Source organism: Staurois parvus, unplaced genomic scaffold (assembly GCF_062004578.1).
Source record: "Staurois parvus isolate SC_StPar_1 unplaced genomic scaffold, SC_StPar_1.0 ptg000090l, whole genome shotgun sequence".
Classification (NCBI taxonomy): Eukaryota; Metazoa; Chordata; class Amphibia; order Anura; family Ranidae; genus Staurois; species Staurois parvus.
Genome location: NW_028317886.1, coordinates 11,290,847 through 11,317,092, shown reverse-complemented (window position 1 = coordinate 11,317,092; position 26,246 = coordinate 11,290,847). Strand labels below are relative to the sequence as shown.

General features: G+C 41.3%; 1 protein-coding gene across 3 annotated transcripts in view; it reads right to left on the bottom strand.

Annotated features, from left to right (window-relative positions):
• Window positions 1-19,248: 19,248 nt before the first annotated feature.
• The window catches only part of PDGFC (platelet derived growth factor C), a 393,961-nt gene continuing 386,963 nt past the window's right edge, over window positions 19,249-26,246 (bottom strand). For all 3 annotated transcript variants that reach the window (XM_089670414.1, XM_089670412.1, XM_089670413.1), the window contains one exon: window positions 19,249-20,644. In XM_089670414.1, the coding sequence (XP_089526540.1) occupies window positions 20,568-20,644 (77 nt within the window). In that variant the 3' untranslated portion in view covers window positions 19,249-20,567. The remainder of the gene's footprint in view (window positions 20,645-26,246) is intronic.

Genomic DNA, 26,246 nt, shown 5'->3' with positions numbered 1-26,246 from the left:
CAGGGCCCTCCTATTCCTCTTGTATTGAACTGTATTGTTGCTGTATTGTCTCCTGTTATATTGTAAAGCGCTGAGCAAACTGTTGGCACTATATAAATCCTGTATAATAATAATAATAAACTTACAAATCAAGACACATTCAAGTGCCTGCACACAGTGTGCATGTCATTCTAGAGCATTTCAGAAGCCCTTTGGACCAGGGTTGATCTAGTACACGAATACTGACATCCTAGTTGATGTTGCTTTTTGACTCCTCCTCCTACCTCATGTAGTATATTGTGTGTAATATATATGTATATGTATTGAAGATATTGAAACACATACTGTTCATTCTTGAACAGACCAGTGATAATACCACTTTACACACCAAAATGACTCCTTACTATATTAATGTATGCAGGAGGTATTTACCTTACCTTTGTTGTGTTGGGTTAACCTGATTTTGGGTAAATGTATGGAGAGTCAGAATAAGTTTAAGAACAGGTTATTTGCAAATAGATTGGGAAAAGTCTTAAATATTCATGTCTAGACACATAGGGGTTTATTTACTAAAGCTGGAGAGTCCAAAATCAGACTCCCTTCTGCATAGGGAGGTGGCAGAGAGGGGCAGCAGTCACTGATCGGTTGGTAAGTTGTATGAGTCTAGCAGCAGCATTCATAATAGACTGAAGGGGGGATAGCCTGTGTAACAGTAGACCAGTGAGGAGGAAGTTGCAGTAATTAGGGCGGGATAAAACCAAGGCGTGGATAAGTTGTTTTGTGGAGTCATTGGTCAGAAAGGGGTGGATTTTGGAAATGTTCCAGAGCTTGCGGCAGCAGGATTTAGCCAGTAATTGGATGTGGGGCCCAAAGGAAAGGTCAGAGTCTAGGATTATGCCTAGCACCCTGGTATGAGGGGAAGGACCAATGGTTGTGCTGTTGATCTTAATGGTAAACTCGTGAGTGGAGGAAATATTACAAGCTCGGTTTTGGAAAGATTGAGTTTAAGGTAGTGGTGTGACATCCATACTGATATGTCGCTTAGTAGATTTGTGATACGTGATTGATCTAAAAAACTCTACGACTTGTCAATACAAATGTAGGTAAAAACAGATTCTAACTTCTAAAAAGAAAAAATATTAGACGTATGTGCTCAAACTGCAAGATGTAGACAGTTTAGCGTGTTCCTACTTTTATGTTTCTTTTCCTATAGAACAGTGCACAGGAAGATTTCGTTTATGGTGTAGATACACAATGACAAAAATCAATTAGGCAAGCACTATAAAGTAGAAACCTAATACTCAGACAGCAATTACAAAGCAGACACACTTGAAGATTTAACTAAGCCATCTGGAATGTGTTGACTCCTATAGCATGACGAAAGTGGCAAATGAAATATAATTCTTCCATGCTGATATCACAAGGATTCTTCCAGTCTTTGAACAGCTGGGGCTTCAAATATAAAAACATTAAGCTAGTTTCACACTGTACAGATGTTTTGTGTAAAGACTCAGTATATCCAACAGTGCTTGCTATCAGGACAGAAATTACAGGATTTCCTATCATGCCAATCAGCTACAAAGTCTAAACAATGTCTCATAGAGTGACTAATAATATTATTATTAATAATAAAAATAATAATAATTAAACTTGTATTTACAACTTAAATCTTTCCCATTTCATCCACAAAACAGACAGCATATACTGTATATATATATATGTGTTCCAGAGCATTAGATAATAATTTTTGTACTGGAAGGGGGTTCAGTTTTCTAAAATTCTAAGATAGTTTGAGTAACTGACATCCAAAGGTTTTAAAAAATGTGGAGGCACCCTTTGGCCCTCAAAATAAGGTGGCTTGCGCAGTATGGCATGGCAAATTGTGGGTGTGGAAAACTTGCACTAACAATGAGAAGGGCCTTAAAGTTTAATCCACATACAGAGTGCAGGTGTTTGTAATGTACAAAATACAGAGGTCAGGTGTGTATAATACATGAAGTGCAGGGGTCAGGTGTGTGTAATGCACAAAAAGCAGTGTCAGGTGAGTGTAATGCACAGAGGGCAGGGGTCCGGTGTGTGTAATACACAGAGTGCAGGGGTAAGGTGTTTGTAATGCACAAAGTGCAAGGGTCAGGTGTGTGTAATGCACAGGTTACATGTAGGTAACACACAAGGATGCAAGGGTCAGCCGAGTAAAATACGCAAAGGCCATGGTCCAGGTGTGTTTTATGTACAGAAACATACACACACACACAACAAATATGTATATATATATATAATATATATACATATATACAGTTGTGTTCAAAATAATAGCAGTCAGACATCACTAACCTGATCAATCACTGTTTTTGGTAGAAATTATATTTCTACATGGCAAATCATTTACTAGCAGGTGTAGTAAAGTAATAGAAATCAAACAGACCCAACAGCCATGACATGTATGCTGCTGATTCTGTGCAATTGAATCACTAATTGAAAGGGGCATGTTCAAAATAATAGCAGTGTGGAGTTCTATTAGTGAGGTCATTCATTCTTTGAAAAACAGGTGGCAATTATTGCCCTTATTTAAGGAAGGAAGGCAGCAAATGTTGTACATGCTGGTTACAGTGCATTTCTCTCTGAAATTCTGAGGAAAATGGGTCGTTCCAGACATTGTTCAGAAGAACAGCGTACCTTGATTAAAAAGTTGATTGGAGAGGGGAAAACATATAAAGAAGTGCAGAAAATGATAAGCTGCTCAGCTAAAATTATCGCAAATGCTTTAAAATGACAAACAAAACGTGAAAGACGTGGTAGAAAGCAAAGCACTACCATTCGAATGGATAGAAGAATAGCCAAAATGGCCAACAATCAGCTCCAGGAAGATCAAAGAAGGTCTAAAGTTACCTGTGAGTACTGTTACAATTAGAAGACGCCTATGTGAAGCCAAGCTATCTGCAAGAAGCCCCCGCAAAGTCCCACTGTTGAAAAAAAGACATGTGCTGAAGAGGTTACAATTTGCCAAAGAGTACATTGACTGGCCTAAAGAGAAATGGCGCAACATTTTGTGGACTGATGAAAGTAAGATTGTTCTTTTTGGGTCTAGTGGCCGGAGACAGTTTGTCAGACGACCCCCAAACACTGAATTCAAGCCACAGTACACTGAGAAGACAGTGAAGCATGGTTGCGCAAGCATCATGATATGGGGATGTTTCTCATACTACGGTGTTGAGCCTATTTATCGCATACCAGGGATCATGAATCAGTTTGAATACATCAGAATACTTGAAGAGGTCATCTTGCCTTATGCTGAAGAGGAAATGCCCTTGAAATGGGTGTTCCAACAAGACAACGACCCCAAGCACACCAGTAAACGTGCAACATCATGGTTCCAGACCAACAAGATTGATGTTATGGAGTGGCCAGCCCAATCCCCGGATCTTAATCCAATAGAAAACTTGTGGGGTGACATCAAAAATGCAGTTTCTGAGGCAAAACCAATAAATAGAGAACTGTGGAATGTAGTCCAATCATCCTGGGCTGGAATACCTGTTCACAGGTGCCAGAAGTTGGTTGACTCCATGCAACACAGATGTACAGCAGTTCTCAGAAACAGTGGTTATACAACTAAATATTAATTAAGTGATTCAAAGGAAAGCAAAATCTTCAAACATTTTTCAGTTTATATAGTGAATGTTTGAGTTTGTAAAGAAGAATACAAACACTGCTATTTTTTTGAACAGTCTAATATTCACTTTTCTTCAATTATTTTAGAGGAACAACACAAATTTGATATATTTTTCTTCATGTTTTGATTTGGAATAGAATGTGTAGTGTTCCCAATGCATTTTTTGTGTGTATGGAAATAAAAGCTATTAGAAGGATTTTGAGCTTTATTCACTTTTTTCAACACACTGCTATTATTTTGAACACAAATGTATATATATATATATATATATATATATATATATATATAGCACTCTCTAGTGTGCAGTTAGAATGAGGAAAATTTAATGGCTCGCAGTAGTGTGGTGAGCCTGGGAAATTAAAATGTTTTGGGTTTACTTTACAGTAATTCAGGCTGGAGGGCTCTACAGGTCAGGCCTGGTGCCTTTCCCTAGTTCTAGAGTCTTCCAGAAGATTCTAGAAGCTAGTGGGTGAAGGCAAAGAAGTGGTGATCTACATAATTATGTTAGTCTGACCATTTCCATTCAGGAAGCCTGACAGTGTGGCAAGATGGACCCATAAATATAAAAGAGCCTAGCTAGAAGGGGAGTCTGGTGATTGGGTGGAAGATGGAATGCTGAGGTTCGTGAGGCCTGGGAAGGGACTCCCTCTGCCTCCAGACTAGAGCTGAGGAAGGAGGAGGAGGAAGGAAAGGAAACTGGAAAGAGGGAGTTTCACAACCCTGCAGTCTGAAAGAAAAGACAGCCTGCCTAGTCTGGGAAAGACTAGCACAGTAAAAGGTCTAAAAGCAGTCTCATCCAAAGCAGCATGATACAAGGAACAGTGTGAATACCTCTGCACCCCCAGGGCCTATAAGGGAGAGGGCTGCCAGATGCAATATCCAGCAAGCTCTCAAAAGGACAGTGTCACAGCTACCTAAATCTCTTGCTCTAGGACACCCATCAAGGCAGCCAGGTGGGTTAGTAGCATTGCTAACTTTGAGAGTTCATTCAAGGGGACTTAGGTGTCCGTTTATGACACAGAGAATAGCTGCGATTCAACGGATCTCAGCTATTCTCTGGTCATTCACAGTTTATGACACTCAGGAGATCATGTCAGCCCTTCACTGGAGATCTGTGTTCTCCCTCCAGATTCTCCAGCCCAGAGCTGGAGAATCAGAGGGACCGCAAACTAAGCAGAGATAATTTACCTCTGCTTAGTAAACTGATCTTTTACTGTAATCTCACGAGATTATAGTAAAATCAGCCGTTTTCCAGAGTTTGTATACCGTTCTCCAGCGTTTGGAGACCGTTCTCCCTTCGTTCAGAGAAGTGCTTCATAAACTGCATTCACAGGAGAACTGTGTTCTCCAAGAATGCCGGAGAACTGAGCAGCGATCTATTACTGCTGGTTCATAAACGGACACCTATGTGCTCCTTAAAGTAACATTTCTACTGATCTTAAAGGGACTTATACAGCTCCGGTTGGAGTAACATTGTGTAAGAAGTTTTGTACTCAAGTTGTTTCATCAAGTCAAGTTGGGCATCCCATAATCCCCGATCCCTATCCAAGTTTTTTACCCTTAATAGAACAGCAAAAACAAACCCAAGGACTGGTAATTGTCTCTGAAAGAAAGTTGGAAAAATGAATATTGCCTGGCTCTGCAGGAATAGGGGGACTCAAAAACTCAACAGCTCCTTAGGGGGTAGTGCTACATACACATACAAACATACAGTACTATATACAAATATACATTATCAACCAACAGAGGACTGAATTAAAAGACACCCAAAAATCAAAGTGAAAATATAATGCAGCAGGTAGTCCGTTTTGCTGAAATTTCATTGCAGTAACTCAAAATGGTACTCAGTAGTTTGTATGGCCCCCACGTACTTGTATGTATGCCAGGCAACATCCAGGCATACTCCTAATGAGACGACGGATGGTGTCCTGAGGCATTTCTTCCCAGATCTGGAGCAGGGCATCACTGAGCTCTTGGACAGTCTGAGGTGCAACCTGGCAGTGTCAGATGGACCAAAACATTATATCCCATGTTCTATTGAATTTAGGTCAGGCGAACGTGGGGACCATTCAATGGTATCAATTCCTTCATCCTCCAGAAACTGTATACTCTCGCCACATGAGGCCGGGCATTGTCATGCACCAGAAGGAACCAGGACCCACTGCGCCAGCGTAGGGTCTGACAATGGGTCCAAGGATTTCATCCAGATATCTAATGACAGGATGCCATTGTCTAGCCTGTAGAGGTCTGTGCATCCCCCCATGGATATGCCTCCCCAGACCATCACTGACCCACCAACAAAATGGTCTTGCGTAGCGATGTTACAGGCAGCATAACATTCTCCACAGCTTCTCCAGACCCTTTCATGTCTTTAACATGTGCTCAGGGTGAACCTGCTCTCATCTGTGAAAAGCACATGGCGCCAGTTGCGGACCTGCCAACTCTGGTGTGATTGTTTGGTCAGAGACATTGACACCAGTGACTTGCTGGAGGTCATTTTGTAGGGCTCTGGCAGTGCTCATCCTGTTCCTCCTTGCACAAAGGAGCAGATAGCGGTCCTGCTGATGGGTTAAGGACCTTCTAAGGCCTTGTCCAGCTCTCTTAAGAGTAACTGCCTTCATGCTCTTGAGACTGTGCTGGGAGACACAGCAAACCTTCTGGAAAAGGCATGTATTGATGTGCCATCTTGGAGGAGTTGGACTACTTGATGTGTAGGGAAAAAATGTCAGTGGCCTCCAACTGTAAAACCATTCCTGTCTTGTGGATCATCTCACTGTTGGCCATCTAGTGCACCTGTTGTTAATTTCATTAACACCAAAGCAGCTGAAACTGATTAATAACCCCCTCTGCTACTTAACTGACCAGATCAATATTCCAGGACTTTAATTGACTTGATGCTATACTCTGATTAAAAAGTGTTGCTTTAATTTTTTTAAGCAGAGTAGAAATAGTAGTAAATTACATATCCTGGCTGTTTCATTATGTTTGGAAACAAACAGCCGGGGATTCCCATCATTTATACCAGACCCCTATCCTAGGTGAGCATCTTGCATAGATGCCGAGTAGGACCCGAAAAAAATAAAAAAATTCTGGGGCAAAGATTAGGGATGAGGAGGTTTGCCGCTACCTTGGGTTTGCAGTGAATCCTGTGAGTTCAAAATTTGCAGTCCTAGGGACCAATAATGAGGCTTTTGGATAAGCCAATCCTTTCATTATGAAAGGGGCTGCACAGAGCAGTGTATTGATGTTGTTGTAAGGAAAAGACAGGGTAAGATGATAAAGTGCATAGGGAGAAATAAGGGTTAATTAGGAAACTATACTTTAGTTCTGAGTGCTAGCTTTTTGGGAAATCACCCTTTACTGCTTTTTTTGTTATTATTTTGTCTTCATTGTTCTTTTTTTATTGTGGCTGATGTGAGAGCAGTGGTAATTTTAGCTGCTGTACTGTCCACAGCAAATTGCTTTTTCTTTTGGCCAATTTTGTGTTTGAAATAAACAGTCCTCCAAGTCCTTAGATTCTTCCCTCCCTTCCTTGTTTACTTGTTGCTGACTACCTGTTCTTGAAGCTTACTTTTATTAGCAGAACACTGCTCCAATAAACAAACAAAAAAACAAGTGCAAGAAAAAATTACTTTGATAATGACGAAACATGTTGGGCAGAGCTTGGTGTTCTAAGGGAGAAGTATTTCTGAGACTGTGTGGGGTGACATGCACTTTGAATATGTATCATCCATTGCAATAACAACAACAAGCACTGTACCACTAAGGACTGTACAGACAAGTGATTGTCATGCTATTTTAATCTGAAATGTGTGATTAATTCCTTTGGGCTCAACTGGCTGTTTGTTTCATGAGGTTGACCTATGAGACATAATTGATCTCGGCTGAAGTTCTGTATGGTTTGGAAGACTTTTGATATTTACCTGAATTCTGATGTTTTTAACATGCATATTTGACCTTTGTTGAGAATGAGAAGGTCTATATTGAAGGTAAGCAGACACATTTGGGGGGGGGGGGGGGGGTGTAGGCGTTCTGGGAGTGTGCTTTGGGAGCACAGCTCTTCGTGTATTTTGGAAGATTTGCTAGATCTATGGAATGGAACACTATTTTTCATCACAGGTTGGTGCGCACTTTGATGTTATTTTTCAGCAAAGAGTGAGAGTGACACAAACCAAACCTTACATACTTATATATAAAACCAGCGCACTATCCCCTTCAATCCCCACACAATCATAGATCTCCATATGCTCTCACCAGATTCTTCATATCAAACACCTGATGTATATATTTCAGTTTTCCTTTTCTCCCCTTCTTTACCGTCCACTCCACTGCCCGTACTCCCCAAAAATCATAACATGCTCCAAAACTATAATTCACCGTGTAATCAACATCAACCACTATTCGCGATATGTACTCCTACTCTCCAGTATTTAATTCTGTGCATGCAATCTATATATATATATATATATATATATATATATATATATATATATATATATATATCCTCAACAATACATCTCACACTCCTCTTAGTGTATAAAGTGCTCCATCCATTTCCAGTGTTCAAACCCTTAGTCATTGCCCTCCCTTCCCCTTTAGGGCATACACCTTACCCTGCATGAATAACTATGTGACTCTTTAAATTCTCCCTTTCATCTCCGCTATCACCTCTTCTCTATATTTCTTCATATCCTCCCGACCAATATGTAAAATCAAATACAAAATCCTATAGTGCAGCAGTATGCATAAAATAACACTTTACTGTTAAAGTGTGCTTACATGGATTCCGGATACAAAACCCCCTTTTCCAAAATGGCCACCACAGCACGTCCAATTTGTGTCTGATGTCACTTCCCTGGGGCGTATTTTGTCATCAAATTGACTTCCTCTTAGGCAGTAAAGGTTTACCTATTTAGATAAATGATATGACTAAACAAAGATTTGTTTCAGAAATACACACATATTCATAATACACTGGGGAATACAGGCAACTGTAAACTGCCTCCCTAAAGGTATGTCTGTCCTGGCCACCAAGAGCAAAGATGAATCATTTAAAAGTGTGGGAAGGTGCTAGTTCTGTATCCCCACTATGAAATCACACTCTTGCTGAAATTTCCATAATGCTACAAAAGTCAGGAAAAAAATTAGAATGAAACAGGTGATTAGTACAAAAATATCATTGCAAACTACCTATTTGAAATTTAATTTTGTGAGTATTGTTATCTTTACAGAGATAATGTTAATCTTCTAATTCCTATTAGAATGCTCATTTATTTCTGCCAACAATTAATGGCTGGATATATTAGCAGAACTGCATAATATAGAATCCCTTGATGCTATACGTAGCAGACTACCAGCAGAGACTCTGAAAATGCCTCCGGTAATAACGCACTATAGCCTGCTAATGAGACTGAATATTGGAAGAACAGAGCATAACAAATTGAAGAAAAAAAAAAACAGAAAGGGACAATAACAGGTAATGAACCACAAGGCGAGGTCCCCCTCTGAAATAAATTGCTTGAAAAAAGAATATACATTAATAAATACAGCAAAAATTATAAAAAGGGCATAAAATAAAACATGAAAAAAAGAATATAACCATTTAACATGATATGTAGTTTGCTATAGTTTAGGTCCAGTAAGAGAATAAGCTGAGAACATTTTCTGTATTACTAAGCTTGCTATACTGTATATGTAATGTGTACTTATTGGCAAATAAACATTTTACCAAAACATTTTTACTGTAAACCATATATAATGCAACTTTGGGCTGCTTTGGTCAGTATTGCCTAACACAGTGCCAACACAAGAGCAAAGCAAATTCTTTTGTCCCCTATGGTTTCTGTGTTGAAAAAAAAAAGGAAAATGGATTAAAATGCATTGCAACACTAGTAGAAACCTCATTGCAGCACGATGTAAAATGCATATTAAAATGTGTGCGTTAAGCGCACACTACTGCATGTGCTATGGCTTGAATCATGCTGCTCCTCCTTACTATTCTGAACGTACCCTCAGCATGCTATGCTATTCTTTTATACTTTGCTTTTCTGAAGCATTTAGGCCCATCAAGTGATGCCAACTGGCCTTCTTCAACTAAATAGAAAAAAAAAAAATCAAACAAAAAAATAAATAAAAAACTATGATCTGTTGCCTAAAATGCTATGCCTCCATCCCTAATAAATACTGTGTGTACACAAACCAAATCACTTGCCCATGGGACTTTAAATAAGGCATAACATGTAAGTAGATTATATGAAAAAGGTCATATTATTGAATGTTACATGAAAATCTCATAGCTTAAAATAACAAATAAAATGATATTCACACATAGTCATAATACTAAATTGGAGCGCATCCTAAAACTCAACACATTTTGTGAATGTATCTTCGCTTTTTCAGGAATGGATGTCACTGGTATAAAATCTGTAAACTAGATAACAAGGTTTTAGAATGTATTTGAGCACTCCCTGATAAGGAGAGAGGTTTTATTGCTCAACTTAATTGTCATTGAATAATGAAAAAAATTACTTACAAACTGGCTTGATTGCTTGTCCTGAAGAAGTGACGATATATTCGGAAAACGCGTCTAGTTTTAGAATGCACTCCTATTTAGTAAATTGGCTATGTGAGAATATCTGCATGGACTAAATATGGGGGTTATTTACTAAAATTGGAAAGTGCAAATTCGTGTGCGGCTCTGCACAGAAACCAATTAGCTTCCAGGTTTTATTCTCATAGCTTAATTGAACAAGCTAAAGTTAGAAACTGATTGGCTATCATGCACAGCTGCACCAGATTCTGAGTGCACCAGTTTTAGTAAATCTCCCCCAATGCGTACCCTAGGCTGATATAACTAACCAGCTTGTTATTTTAAGCTATGAGATTTTCAAGTAAAATTCAATAAACTGACATTTTACAAATAATCTACTATATGTTATACCTCATTTAAAGTCCCATGGGAAAGGGATTTGGCTTGTGGTCTTCTTCAACTCTCTTGGCAATCCTTGCTGATGCAAGGACCAGTGCTGACATGATGAAAGAGGCACTGCTCTCTGCATTATTACATTGTGACTTATTGCCACCTATGACCCCCACATTCACAGTACAGATCTCAGTCTTCAGAGCTAAGTGATGCTGGGTGTCATCCAGTCAAGAAGACTAAGGACATCTAGAGGCAAAGAAGAGGTAGTGTGGGAGACAGCTTGGAATTGAAGGTTAGTAGTGCAGCCTAAGCTGACTTTCATTTTAAACATAGGCTGTGGACATTTTTGATAAATAAAATTTTAGGATGGAGTTTTTAAAATGAAACTAGGTTTGTTGTGGAAAGGTCTTGACCAGGTTAAGGTGGTGCAGAAGTCAGCAGTTCATTTTTGCACAGTTCCACTTGATAGATTCGAAAACCTAATGGTTAAGCACTTTTCCCATGTTATTCTACACTTCCTCTCACAAATTCAGCATTTCTGAGGGGACACTGTGGAGACAGTGTCCTGCTCTCCAGCACAGCAATAGCTGGTCACCTCACTCCCAGGGACGATGTGAGTTCCCGCCAGACTCTTAGCACAGAATGCAGTTGCTAACAAGCTTTTATCTTGAGTTGGATCCACTTCCTTACTTACTCCTGCTTCCGTGCCTTTAGGCTAGGTCCCTAGGTCCCCTGTGCCACAATGTTGGTCCCAGGTATGGGTTACCGATCGCTAAGGAGGGGGTGAAGCTCACCAACCCTCTCACTACAGGGGTGACCATCTTCCATGACAGGTACCGACCTCTCACTGGCTGGTTGCTATCACATTCACAACAGTGTGCTGGTTACCCATGGCAAAGGAAATATAGCTGCATCTTCCATCAGCTTTCCTGCACGCTTCACCCTTGCATGGTTGCCTTCTTACATGCCCTCTTCATCTCCTTTGTACAAGCCCTGTTTATCATTAGCCCTGCATGCAGCCCTTTGTGGAAGAACTTCAGGCCAGCCTCTTCAAAGGTTAACAGTTTGCTCAGACAATCCACTTGATCTTCGGTAGTGCCCTGCCCAAAAAGGGTTGATGTCCTCAGAGATAACCTACATCAGTCCATAACCCAGCTTGCTTTCCTTCCCATGTGCTCAGGAGCTCTTAGAGCACAGCCCTCCCCATTTTCATATACAACACAGGGTAGAGGGCAGAGCCCAGAAACTGCAGAGCCAGTGTTAACCCCTTACTGGCTCTCTGGCTCCACTGACCCCACCCCATGCAGCCTGTATGCTCGAGAGGGAGCTGCTGTAGTAGAAGTTGTGATGTGAGTGGGAGCTCCGCCCCCGGACCTCAGAGAAGATGCTGGCCAGGTATGTCCTTCCCCCCATAGAGTGCCTGTGGACTGTTATACCAAACCCTGAGCTGTTTTTCACAAAATGTACATCTGTGCATTGCTGAAAGAACTCTGTTCATCCCCTGTAATATGCCTGCAGTCTCTGGTCATCTACAGTAGTGTGTCTGCAGTCTCTGGTCTTCTCCTGTACTATGTCCGCAGTCTCTGGTCATCTCTTGTACTATGTCCGCAGTCTCTGGTCATCTCCTGTACTATATCTGAAGTCTCTGGTCATCTCCTGTACTATGTCTGGAGACTCTGGCCATCTCCTGTACTATATCTGCAGCCTCTGGTCATCTCCTGTACTTTGTCTGCAGTCTCTGGTGATCTCTTGTACTACGTCTGCAGTCTCTGGTCATCCCCTGTACTATGTCCACAGTCTCTGGTCATCTCCTGTACTATGTCCGCAGTCTCTGGTCATCTCCTGTACTTTGTCCGCAGTCTCTGGTCATCTCCTGTACTTTGTCCGCAGTCTCTGGTCATCTCCTGTACTATGTCCGCAGTCTCTGGTCATCTCCTGTACTATGTCTGCAGTCTCTGGTCATCTCCTGTACTATGTCCGCAGTCTCTGGACATCTCCTGTACTATGTCCACAGTCTCTGGTCATCTCCTGTACTATATCCGCAGTCTCGGGTCATCTCCTGTACTATATCCGCAGTCTCGGGTCATCTCCTGTACTATATCCACAGTCTCTGGTCATCTCCTGTACTATGTCTGTAGTCTCGGGTCATCTCCTGTAGTGCATTCGCAGTCTCTGGTCATCTCCTGTACTATGTCTGTAGTCTCGGGTCATCTCCTGTACTATATCCGCAGTCTCTGGTCATCTCCTGTACTATATCCGCAGTCTCTGGTCATCTCCTGTGCTATATCCGCAGTCTCTGGTCATCTCCTGTAGTATGTCTGCAGTCTCTGGTCATCTCCTGTACTATGTCCACAGTCTCTGGCCATCATCAATGCAATCTATGGATGACTTCTTATAGGCTCATAAAATATTGGTTCTGTAAGCATTAGTGCTTTTAGCTGTCTCTAGGGATGCCTAATTGCTAAATGCATAGTCTGAAAGTGTAGTCTAGTCTAGATACATAATAGATCTCTGCAGCATATGGGTGGGTTGATACTCATTGCATTTCTTTAAGTTCTGACTGTACCAAATGTATGTTCATCGCTCAGAGAATAAGCAGTTTTGTGCCTTTGTTATCACTTCATTAGTTAAATATTTATGCGATTTTGGTAACTTTAAATCTATTTTAGTGGGAGCTGCACAAGTTCATGCACTGAGGGTTAAAAATCAGTTCACAGCAGATGTGTCACAAGTTAGACTCACAGCATGAATTGATATGGGTGGTCCCGTTGAACTGCATAGTCCGTAGTTTCCATCGCATAATATGCAAAATCAGAGTCATGTTGCAAACAAGTTTTTGTTTCTGTTCCGCTTTCAGTTTTGTGTAATGATCAGTGAAAGCCAAGGAAATTACCTACAGCAGCATTTTAGAGGACCAGGTAGCCATAAATGGGTAACAAGTAGGTGTGATGTTCTGGTTCTTAATTTTTTTAAAACTATAATGCACTGCAGGATCTTTCAACAATGACCATTACTATTACAGTGAAGGAAATAAGTATTTGATCCCCTGAATGTTTGCCCACTATCAAAGAAATGATCAGTCTAAAAATCGAATGGTAGGTGTCTTGTAACACCGAGAGACAAAATAGCAACAAAAAGTTTTAAAAAAATGCATGTCTAACAAATTATGCACTGATTTGCATGTTCATGAGGGAAATAAGTATTTGATCCCCTATCATTCAGCAGGATTTCTGGTTACCAGGTGTCTTTCATACAGGTAACAAGTTGAGATTAGAAGCAGTCTCTTAAAGAGAGTGCTGCTAATTTCATTTTGTTACCTGCATAAAAGACACCTGTACACAGGAGCAATCAAACAATTAAATTCCAAACTCTCCACCATGGCAAAGACTAAAGAGATGTCCAAGGATGTCAGGGACAAGATTGTAGACCTACACAAGGCTGGACTGGACTACCAAACTATTGCCAAGCAGTTTAGTGAGAAGGTGACGACAGTTGGTGCAATCATTCGCAAATGATTGTTCCTTGCTGCCTTCCTTTTTTGTTCTTAATATTGAGGGCTTTTTTTCATTAAAATGTTTCTTTAATTTGAAGTCAGTGGTTTCTTTTTTTTTCTGCAAGGCTTCCCTTTAAAAAATTTCTTGTTGGAGTTGGTACTTGGAGTTTTCATTTTGAGAGTATACTGGGTTTGACTTTATGTTGATAGGACCTTTATTTTAGGCTAAACTGCATTTTTGTTGCAATTCTCTTTAAGAAAATTTTATTTTGTTTTGGGAAGGTATTTGAGGGTTTTGTGGGGTTTTTATTATTTTTATTTTATGTAGATATGGCCTACTGTCCCTAACCCAATTATACACCGTTGTGTGCTTTGCAGACTCCTTATTCTTCTAATAAAACTGTGCTCTCTGTCTCTAGTAAATATAGGACTAGCCTTGCTCAAAATTGTGCTACTGTCGGCCAATTTTACAATATCGCATTATCTGCAGTCTCCTAAATCTTGTATTCCTTGCACTCCCTGCTTTACATTTTGGCATATTAGAATTGATTAAAACTTCCTGATACTGCACAAATGTACATGGTATTGTAATTCTTTTGGTAAAGCCTCAGCCTGTGCTTTTTGTCTGTAGTCATTTTAGACCTAGCCTTGCTCATTAAAATTGACCTCCTGCTGGCCAATTTTACACCTCTACATTAACTATGGTCTCTTCAGTTTTTTTTTAAGTAGTCTGCCTACTTGCCGTAAAAATGGCCAGAATTTACCAACAAGACTTGCCTCCTTATAGATAGGATTCAGATTCTTTAAACTTTGTTAAAGATTGACAAACCCTGGGTGAATCGAACTCTGTCAGATTTGCCCATTGATAGTAACAGGTTATGCTACCATTCATTACTCTGGGCTCACTACTTTGATGGCATTTGAATGCTTATATGACCATGTTAAGGGTTCAATTGCATTAGTAAAATAATATCGTTTATGAAAACTATTATGACAATTTAGCAATGGATATAAGAACAGGGTAAATTTTTTTTTTACCCCATTATATGTTAGGGTATTGGGAAGATTTCCTTTTACTTCATGCCCCTATGGGACAAGGAAAAGAATAAAAAAAGTCAGAAGTCTTTGGAAAGTACTGAAAATATCCCTTTTTACCAGTGCCCATATTGGAGAGATTTCCCATGAATTCCTGCTCTGACAGGAGATTAGCAGAAATCTGCCCCACAGAAACACCTATTGTCATAAAAAAAACAGACAGAGGCTGTATCCATTCCCTCCCTCCTCCCTCCATCCAAAGCAAATCAAAATGTTTTGCTTGTCAATTGACTTTGAACGAAAGGCTAAGCAATAAACCAGCATCTAAATGTTCTCTCCATGGCAATGCATACATTTTATAACAAATAGCAATGTAAATACATTGTTTAGTGTTTTTTTTTCTGATACCCTCAAGGGACCACCAAGTATTGATCACTTATTCCTTCTGGTGCAGCTGGTGGAAAGTAACATTCTCTCCCGATGACTAGAGCAGTGGACACTGGTGAATGACGTTTCTATTCAATAGAATTCATCCCGCCCATTACAATTACACAGAGGAGATGGATCTTTACAGGCACATGTCTACAGAGGAAAATGCTAAAAAGTGTGTTTGCATTGCAAATGTTATAAAATGTATGCAGGGCCATGTTGAGAAATGGGACAGGACCATTTCCAGTAAATGTTGATTTATTTCTTAACTTTTCCTTCTAATTTATAGAAAGTAGTAGTGAGAGAAATATGGTGTTGCTGTTTCTGACTTTCTGGGGTTTATTTACTAAAGCTGGAGAATGCAAAATCAGGCTCACTTCTGCATAGAAACCAATCAGCTTCTAGCCTCAGCTCGTTCAATAAAGCTTTGGCAATAAAACCTGAAAGCTGATTGGTTTCTAAACAGAAGTGAGCCTGATTTTGAACTCTCCAGCTTTAGTAAATAAACCCCTCTGTGTCACTAATCAGGAAAAGGCATGCAGCAAGTGACACAAAAGTAAACTCAGAACCCCCAAACTGCATACTCTTCTGCTTTATAGTGCCTCACTTTTTTTTTTGTGGCCAAGAGTTGTATTCTAAATTGTTGGAAACAAGGCTCCAACGTTTGCTCACTGCTTATCTAAAGTTCAGGAGACGTGATATAGAGGACTTGGTTTCCACGGACAGAAGCTCTCGTTAAAATGTTTTGAAAAAGTTGATATTATAGGCACAACTTTATATATTCTGAAGAAAACAAGAGCATAACGTAGACTGTGTGAGACTACTCACTCTTATGAGCAACCTGTTCCTTGGGATTGGTGTAGGGAATCCATACTTTCCCCTCTGCCCACCCTCTCTTCACACCCTGCTTCCCCTCTCCATACTCTCCCTCTTTTTCTCCCTTCCTTTTTTTTTCTACTTTTTTATTTCTTTTGTTTCATTCTTTTCATACTCTATATCTAGAGTTATGTGGTGGCTTACTGTGTAATGTGTAATGTCACTATGAGTTCTATTGTTCTATCTATGCTAATATGTGTCTTTTTTTAACACAAAAAAGAGGAAGTATGTACATAATTTTCATGTACAGGTGAAACTCGAAAAATTAGAATATCGTGCAAAAGTTCATTTATTTCAGCAATGCAACTTAAAAGGTGAAACTTATCTATGAGATAGACTCATTACATGCAAAGCAAAAAGGTTCAAGCCGTGATTTGTCATAATTGTGGACTCATCTGTCCTTATTCGATACCACATGTTCGAGACAGTTGCAATGTCCTTTGCAAGTATTCCTTGTAGGATGACCTATGTGATTTGAATTGCATGTACTTCCTTTGGTTTAGTATTGCATCAATACCAGTTTTTTTTTATCGAGTACTGGTACTGATACTTGTCCTCAAGTACTCGCTGATACCGATTACCGATACCTTTGTGTGCGATTTGAGCCTATAGAAAATAAATGTGCTAAAATCGCAATGCAAAGAATCACATGTTATTTGAACAAGAATGCTGTGTGATTCCTGTCCAAATAGTATTGAAATTTCAGTTCAAATCATATGTGATTCTTTGCAGTGCGATTTGAGCCCAATCATGTTGTATGGGCTCAAATTGTACAGCAAAGGTATCAGTTTCAGGTATTGAAGCATTTGCACAAGTATGAGTACTCATGCAAATGCTTAGTAATGGCATTGATACTGATACTTGTATCAGTAACAGCGCAACCCTACTTTGGTTATAAATAAACTATTTTTAAAGAAAGTAAATTGCCAACACATTAAAAAAAACACATTTTATTTCATTTGGACTGGTGATCATTTTTTACCACACCATAAGCAACATAATATTATAAATAAATTGCCGTGCTCAAATGTTGCAACTAAGGCAACCATATAAAGTGATAATATAAATAAGTCCAAATGTGAAAATTGTCCCAGTATATTGAACCATGCAGTAGATCACCATGTGTCTTCAATATGATTTAGTTCACCACCAGAAAATGGTAGGACTCTTACCAGAACATATGGACCCTTATACAAGAGTCACAAACACATGAGAATATATCCACCGAATCCCTCAGAATTGGAGGAAGTTAGATCATGGTACTGGATGGAAATATCACAACATAATATGCATTTTAAAACAGAGCTAGCATCATATATAAACACTTTTTCATGTTAAGTACAATGATGCTAACGCTTACAAGTTTTTATTATTTCTCACAGAGATCATAGTGCTCCCCCTCACCACAATACCTTCATTAGTATCTCTCCAAAAGGATGGTATGATCTTTGTTCAGGCATGATCCAGACGCATCATCTACTTCCTGGAACACAGTTCTTCCCTTGGATGATGTAATCATGAAAATCATTGGCCTGTGCAGTATTACACATGTTCCCTCTGTAGCATCTCACAGCATGGCTAGCTACAACGTACAATTGTATGAACAATGTTACCCACAAAATGAACTCAGACTAAGGATGAGAACACTGAGGAAATGACTAATTACATCGCTTAGCCAAAGCATAGTCACATTGAAGCCTAAGGACTGTTTTTTATTGATAAAAGGTACAAATTGATTTGAAAAATTAAATTGTATATTTTGACATCAGGCATTTACTGATGCAGACTTGCAAAGTTACTAATACTGTATATCTGCCCTGACTACTGGTTTATGAAGACTCTGTTACTGTTTTTAAAAAGTGAAGAAAAATCATCCCTGCAAAAAAGCCGTAAATACTTACATGTCCCACAAAAATCACCTGCTTTAAAGATCCAAGCCTGCCAAAGAAAGTTTAGAATTTGACACTTCCTGGAGTGTCAAATGCTGGCATCTCTATGGTTTCTTCCACAGTTCTCTACCTTAATGCAGGACACAATAGTAACTTAGGAACATGGAGAGAATCATAGCACACAGCAGAGGACCAGACACCTTACTCACCTGTGCTTAAAGAAAATGTTAACCCAACTGTTCATATTCTTGCTTCAGTGTTCCAGTGCCTGCTGTACCTTGTAAAGTATCCTGTTCTCTGTGTATTGCTTCCTTTGCGTGAATTACCTGGTGTGCCTGCCAGTCCTTCTGCTCTCCTACTCTAGGCATGAGAGCACAGCAAGATCAGTGTTCTGGCTGTGCTGGGAACTTATCTTGCCCTCCTCCAATGATCAGACCTGTGCTGACATGTCCCTCCTACACAGCCATTCAATGGGAAGATCAGTGTCCTGCTGTTTCTCCTCCCTGAGCTCCTTATGCAGCTGAGAACAGAGGGTATGTGATCACTTATAAAAAAGGGAAAAAAGGTGTTTAAAATTTTTTTTATATCTATACATACATGTTTTGCCTTTCATTCCCATTTTAAGATGAATGGGTTGTTTTACAAGGTGAGAGTTTACATAACCTTTAAGATCTTTCAGCAAGCTTAGATCTTCTTTGCTGCTCAGTGTGGCAGCGCAATAAGTGGGGCAGGTAAATATTAATTACTCTCTTTGCAGGGTCCTACTTTTCCTATTAATGATGAAAGCAGGCATTTTGACAACTTTACCACAGTTGTGCACGCACGGTAATGCTGAAAAAAGTATAGACAGGAAGTTGGACTGGGTGGAGGATACAGGAAGGGTCATCAGGTATTTTTCAGCATTACTAGCTGTAAAAAATTTGCAATATTAGTTTTGAGGAACAAAGAAATACAATAAAGGGGATTTTGTTTTTATTTTAGGTTTACATACACTTTAACCCTGTGAAAAGTTGAAATTATGATATGTATAAGAGTAAAATTTGAGCAAATCTGAAGACATTTTCCACTGTATGTTTATTGATGAGCATGTTTCATAGAAATCATTAAATATTTGCCTTGTTGATAACTGAACAGTGAGAACTGCACATTTTGGTAAATATAAAGTGTGTTACCAGATGCTAAGAAATAAACGAGAGTTATTACAAACCAAATCTGATACACATTTGAGCGTTCAGACACATTCTTCTTGACACAAACTACATTAAGTTAAGAGGACTGTTGAGTAGCAGCACTGTACCACGTATTCTTCCAATTTGTAATTTATTCTTCAAATTTAACAACCCAGATTTCTGTACTTCACTGTTTAGCACCATATACAAATAACCAGCTTCTGCAGCTCAACCAAAATTTAACTGGGCTTTACAAAACAAGATACAATACAAGAGCAAGAATTACACAACAAATTCATCTAAGCTTTAAAAAGACAGTATTTTAAATACCCTATGTAAAAAGAGATAATTAACACGAATGGAAAAAAAAGCAAATCGATATAATGTCAAAAGAATATAAAATGTACAAAAGTAACTCAATGAAAAATAGAATACAACAAAAAAAGCCTCTTGTTGGATTATGGCAACTGTCTACATCAGTTGTGATTAATGAAGATATTGGTCCGAGCATATCGTAGAAACAAATGATAGGTCAATTGATTGCACAAGGCTTTAAATGGAAATCCTCTCTTTCTTAGTCATGCTTACAAAATCTGGGTGGAACTGTTCCTACCACAGAAGCATACAAAGATGCTTATATCATGCAAACCATTTTCTTTGGGATTTCAAAGCTGAATATAGCTCCAAAATGATGTTATTCAGTACTGTGGTCAGGCCCATAGCAGATCTCCATTCAGTCAGTCCCGTAGACATCTCTGATGATGACTTTCCTTTCCTAATCCAGAGGTTCATCTGTGTACAGTAACATTTAAGGGCGGCGAGAACGCACTGACTAATACCCTCTCAATGATGTGGTGTCTGGGCTTAACACCAACCAAACATTAAGGCAAGGCAAGGGTTTTTTTTTCCACGTCTCCTTTCATCACCATGTCAAATTGCTGTACATCTGCAATACAGGCAGCCGTAAATGGACCTCCATGTTTACAGAGTTAAAGTAAGCTATCCCCATGGGGAAACAGCAATAAATTTTATGTGCTTTAAATATTGATTCATGTATCCATCAGATTATCCTTCTGTGTTTCCTTTGCACAGACAAGCACACTCTTCATGGTGCTCCAAAGCCACATCTGTGAGAGATTTTTGAAGGAATTTTGAACCAGTCCTTTGCCTGAGCTGTAGAACCTGCAGATATAAGTAAAAACATAAAACTATTTAGACAGTAAAACTTACATACATGATGAAATGTATAAAAGATGACTACAGTTTTAAGGCCTATTTGCAGTATTTTCTACTTGCCCTTCACCCTATAGAAAAAGTACTGCGACAGGGCTGCGTAAAATCACATATATATACATGATTTGTATTTCCAGGTAGGGGGCGCGTGCCACCCCACCCCGTGCCGCTATTGGTGGCTAGAGATGTCAATCACCAGGGAAAATGTTAAGGACTTTTGGTTAAACAATCAGATATTATGACAATCAAATCCGTGGTAGTTTTATTTGTTTATGGTTTGTTTGTATAAATTTGATATTTTTGAAAACTTAATAATATTTAAATAACAAAAAAAAATAAATAAAGTGCTGGCTGATGAGAGCAAAAAAATAAAAACAGCTAATTTGGGCTAATTAGTGATAACATGAGGTTCCTTGGAAGTTAAATAGGTAAAACCTTAAAAAGATATTCTGTGGGATCTTTTAAATATTTCTACACAGAATTCCAACAGAGTACATTTAAGCTTCACTCTAGGAACCAAAAAACTAACAGAAGAAGTGCAATGTTTGAATATTGTGACAAACCCAACCGGGACAGGGGCTTTTGGAGGGGACTGCAGGCTAGCCTCTTGCCTACTGACCATGGGCCCTGGCATTCAAGGGGGCTGTATTGTTTGGGAGGTGTGTGCCTGGGAGGACCTTTGGAGTAGTTTTACTTTGGATTCAAGTCCGTTTCACCCCGAAACACAAATTTTCTGAGTACTGGTGGACCAGGATACAGATTTGGGGATCTCTGTGCCCAAACCAGCATTGACTGCTTCAACCCCCCTTCTAGACTCAGAGACTCAGAGCAGATGTTAATATAATCAGCTCAAAACAACCTGATGCTGAGGTCCCATGCTGTAATCAGTTTATTAAGGTGTAATGTGTTTACTGTTGTGTCTTAGTGCCACGATCCACCCTGCGGTATCTCTAGCAACCCACAGAACGGGATTCCCCAGGGCGCAGGGTCTAAGCCCGAATCTGCTTATTCACCAGGGCCCCTGATGGTGGGGATAGACTTGGAGCAGACTGAGACCAGGTCACGACCCCTGAGTGCACCTGACTGTGGTAGAGGGAACCCCCGGAGGTATGTATCGGAAGAGAGCCTGATGTGAAGAGGCTGGCAGACCTGGGCAGTGGTGACCGGATCCGTGCAGGATGGATGGATGACAGAGTACGTGTAGCGTAGTCAGGCAGGCCGGGTCGGTAACAGCAGAGGCAAAACGGTACAGAGCAGCGGACAGAGAGTAGTCGGGTCACAAGCCAGGTTTCAGCAACAGGAGGTCAGGTAATCAGGAGTCAGCAAAAGAATAGTCAGACGAGCCAGGGATCAGAGCAGGAGATGGTCAACAGAGGTCAGGATCAAGCAGGGTCAGTAACAAGGTATCTCACGCAGGAACAGACCAGCAGGGAACAGGCCATATGGCAATGTGAGCATTGCACAAGCTGGTTTAAATAGCCCGTCCGGCAACGACAGGCGTGCCTGGGTCCTAGTGCACACCTTCCTGTATGTCTTGTGGGGATCCTACGCCTGTGCAGATTCGTGCGCCGTGGTGATCTTTGGGATTCCTGACATTGCCCCCCCTATGGGCAGCCTCTGGATGCCCAACTGATTTCTCCTCTGTGGGTGGTTGTGGAAAAACTCCCAAACCAACCTAGGGGCGTGGATGCTTTGGGCTGGCTCCCATGAATTCTCCTCAGGACCATAACCCTTCCACTTCATGAGAAACTGCGTTTGGCCTCCCCTCTTTCTACAATCCAAAATTGCCTCAACTTCAAACTCCTCTTCCTTGTCGATGGTCACGGCCTCTGGGGGTCTGGACCTCTGATCCGGGAAGGAATTTGGCGCTGCAGGTTTCAACAAAGACACATGAAAAACTGGGTGCATCTTAAATGATTCAGGAAGTGTGAGCTCATAAGCTACTTGATTAATTTTCCGTTTCACTCAGAATGGCCCCATGCACTTCGGTCCCAATTTCCTTGATGGGCATGACATTTTTAGATTGGTCGTGGCTAACCAAACTTGGTCCCCTGGTTGCAGGATCAGTTCGCCTCTTCTATTTCTGTCAAACTCCCTTTTATTATCCTCCTGGGCCTTAGCAATTGCCTCTTGTAGCACCTTATTGGTGGAAGAAAATAAATTTATCATATCTTGTGTAGCGGGCACCGAACTTTGTGGGATCAGGTCAGGCAGAAATGTGGGATGGAACCCATAATTTGCAAAGAACGGAGATTACTTGGTGGCAGAGTGACTTGCGTTATTGTACGCGAATTCGGCCAAGGGCAGGAGCGTCAGCCAATCATCCTGTAGAAATGAGGTGTAGCACCTGAGATACTGTTCCAATGTCTGATTTATTCGTTCTGTCTGCCCATTTGTCTGTGGGTGGTATGCAGATGAAAAAGAAAGTTTAATTCCTAAGATCTCACATAGAGCCTTCCAGAACTTTGAGGTGAACTGGACCCCCCGATCCAAGACAATATCTTTCGGTATTCCATGGAGTCTTATAACCTCCTTCACAAAGATTTGTGCTGTCTTGGGAGCCGAAGGTGTGCTTTGTAATGGAAGGAAATGGGCCATCTTTGACAGGCGATCTACAACCACAAAGATTGCCGTGTGTTCCTGAGAAGGTAGGAGCTCCACTACAAAGTCTACGGACATCATTCTCCATGGGCTGTCAGGTATTGGTAAGGGTTGTAATAGACCCCAGGCCCTATTTCTGGTGGGCTTGTTTCTCTGACAAATGGCACAAGTCTTCACATACGATTCACAATCTTTGACCATACTCGGCCACCAGAATGTGCGTTGTAACAGCTCTAACGTTTTACATGTTCCAAAATGGCCAGCCAATGGGTGATCATGGCAGTAACCAAGGACTATGGTACGGGCCTCCTCGGGTACCACAATCTGTCCCTCTCTCCAGAAAAGTCCTTCCTTGTTCTGCAAGTAAACCCCGGGTGGGCTTGGCATCCCTACAGATGCCGTCTGTAATTTGGAACGTAGTTCAGATTGGAGGCAAGAAAGTTCCCTGTAGACAGAATGGTGTCTGGTTTGGGAACCTCTTCAGGGTCCTCGAACATGCGCGAGAGCGCGTCAGGTTTTGTGTTCTTAGATCCAGGTCTATATGTGATATGGAACACGAACCTTGAAAAGAATAGTGCCCATCTGGCCTGGCGTGATCTCAGGTGCTTAGCCGTCCTCAAATACTCCAAGTTTTTGAAGTCCGTGAAAATTAAGATCGGGTGCGTAGCCCCTTCCAGCAGGTACCTCCACTCCTCCAGAGCTGTCTTGATCGCTAAGAGTTCCCAGTCTCCAATATCATAATTCCTCTCTGCTGACGTTAGTTTTCTAGAGAAGAAGGCCACTGGGTGCATTAGTTCTTTGGTGCCCTTTCTCTGGGACAGGACTGCCCCCACTGCGTTCTCAGACGCATCCACCTCCAGTACATTGGGTAAGGAGAAATCCGGGTGACTTAGAATAGGGACTGTGGTAAACAATCCCTTCAGGGACTCGAATGCCACCTGTGCCTCAGGTGTCCACCGGAAGCGGACCCCCTGCTTGGTGAGCTGGGTAATGGGGGACACAAGACCCGAGAAGTTCTTGATGAACTTTCTATAGAAATTAGCGAAGCCAATAAACCGCTGAACCCCTTTTTTATCGATGGGTACTGGCCACTCCATGATTGCAGAGATTTTCTGGGGGTCCATGGCAACTCCCGTGGTAGAGATAATCAATCCCAAGAAGGCAATGCTGTGCTGTTCAAAGCTACACTTGTCCGCCTTGGCATACAGCCCGTGTTGGCGAAGTCGCTCCAACACTCTCCGGACATGATCTCTATGTACCTCCAGGGATGGGGAGAAAATCAGGATGTCGTCTAAGTATACGACCACAAAGACATATAAATAGTCTCGGAACACGTCATTTATAAAATGCTGGAATGTGGCTGGTGCATTGCATAGCCCGAAGGGCATGACCAGGTACTCGAAGTGCCCAAACCTGGTGCGAAATGCTGTCTTCCACTCATCTCCCTCCCTTATGCGGACTAAATTATATGCACCCCTCAAATCCAACTTGGTAAACACTGCTGCTGACCTTAGTCTTTGAAAAAGCTCAGGAACCAAGGGAAGCGGATAGCGATTTTTCACCGTTATTTTGTTTAATTCCCGGTAGTCCACGCAGGGCCTTAGGGACTTGTCTTTTTTTTCTACAAAAAAGATTCCAGCTCCAGCTGGTGACGTAGAGGGGCAAATGAAACCCTTTTGGAGATTTTCATTTATGTACTCCTTTAGTACCCCCAACTCCTGCTCAGATAAGGGGAATATTCGCCCAAAAGGAATCTCAGATCCCGGGAGAAGGTTGATGGGGCAGTCAAAGGTTCGATGTGGAGGGAGAGTGTCTTCCCCCTGCTTACTAAACACATCAAGGTAGGTGTGGTAGGCTGGGAGAATGACTTGGGTCAGTTCTGCGTCTACGTTCATACATAGCAGGGACTGTGGGACTGCGGGAACCCTGGAATAGCAATGCTCCTGACAGTAGGATGACCAAAACTGAATTGACCCTGTCTTCCAATTAATCTGGGGATCATGTGCTCGTAACCAGGGAAGCCCCAGGATAATTGGAAATAGAGGGGATGCAATGGCATCCAGGCGGAGAAATTCCTGAAGGTGATCAGCCACCGTAGTGCAGATAGGTGGGGTCTCCCGGTCTACTAACCCTGATTTAATGTGAGACCCATCGGCTACGAAGATATTTAACCCACATTCCTTTGTCTGTAGGGGGATCTGCTGTCGAGCTGCAAAGTCTAGGTCTATAAAGCAGCTACAAGCTCCTGAGTCAATGATTGCTGTTGCTGACACGGTCCTTCCAGGAAGCTGGAAGGCGATAGGCACGGCTAAGTAAATATGACTTATGAAGACAGGTGGGAGATACAGCAGAAAAAACAGAAGCACACTTACTCAGTTTTGCTGGGCAGGAGCGTACCACATGACCTGCTCCCAGACTGCTGTACAGACAGAGATTGTTTGCCCGAAGTCTCTGGCGTTCTTCAACCATTAATGATGGTCGCGTCAATCCCAATTGCATGGGTTCAGGCATCTCGGTGGCTTCCGGGTTCCGATTCCCAACAGGAGAGGTAGACTGGAACAGAACGCGAGGTAGTACCCATGCTGGTCTCTGACCCTGGCTGGACCTCTCTAGCTTACGTTCCCGCAATCTGCGGTCGATCTGGATGGCCAGAGTTATGAGGTCTTCTAAGGTATCGGGTATGCCCACTCTGGCTAGTTCATCTTTAAGTGACTCGGATAAGCCCATGCGGAATTGGTGATGCAGGGCTGCATCATTCCAATAGGTGTCCCCCATCCAACGTCTGAACTCCAAGGCGTAATCTTCCGCTGCTCGGCGACCTTGTCTGAGTGTATGCAGGGCTGTTTCAGCCGATGCTGCCCGCTGCGGGTCGTCATATAACACCGTCATTGCTTTAAATAACGCTGTTACCGAATCCAGATGTGGATGGCGGGTCTGAAATAGTCGGTGG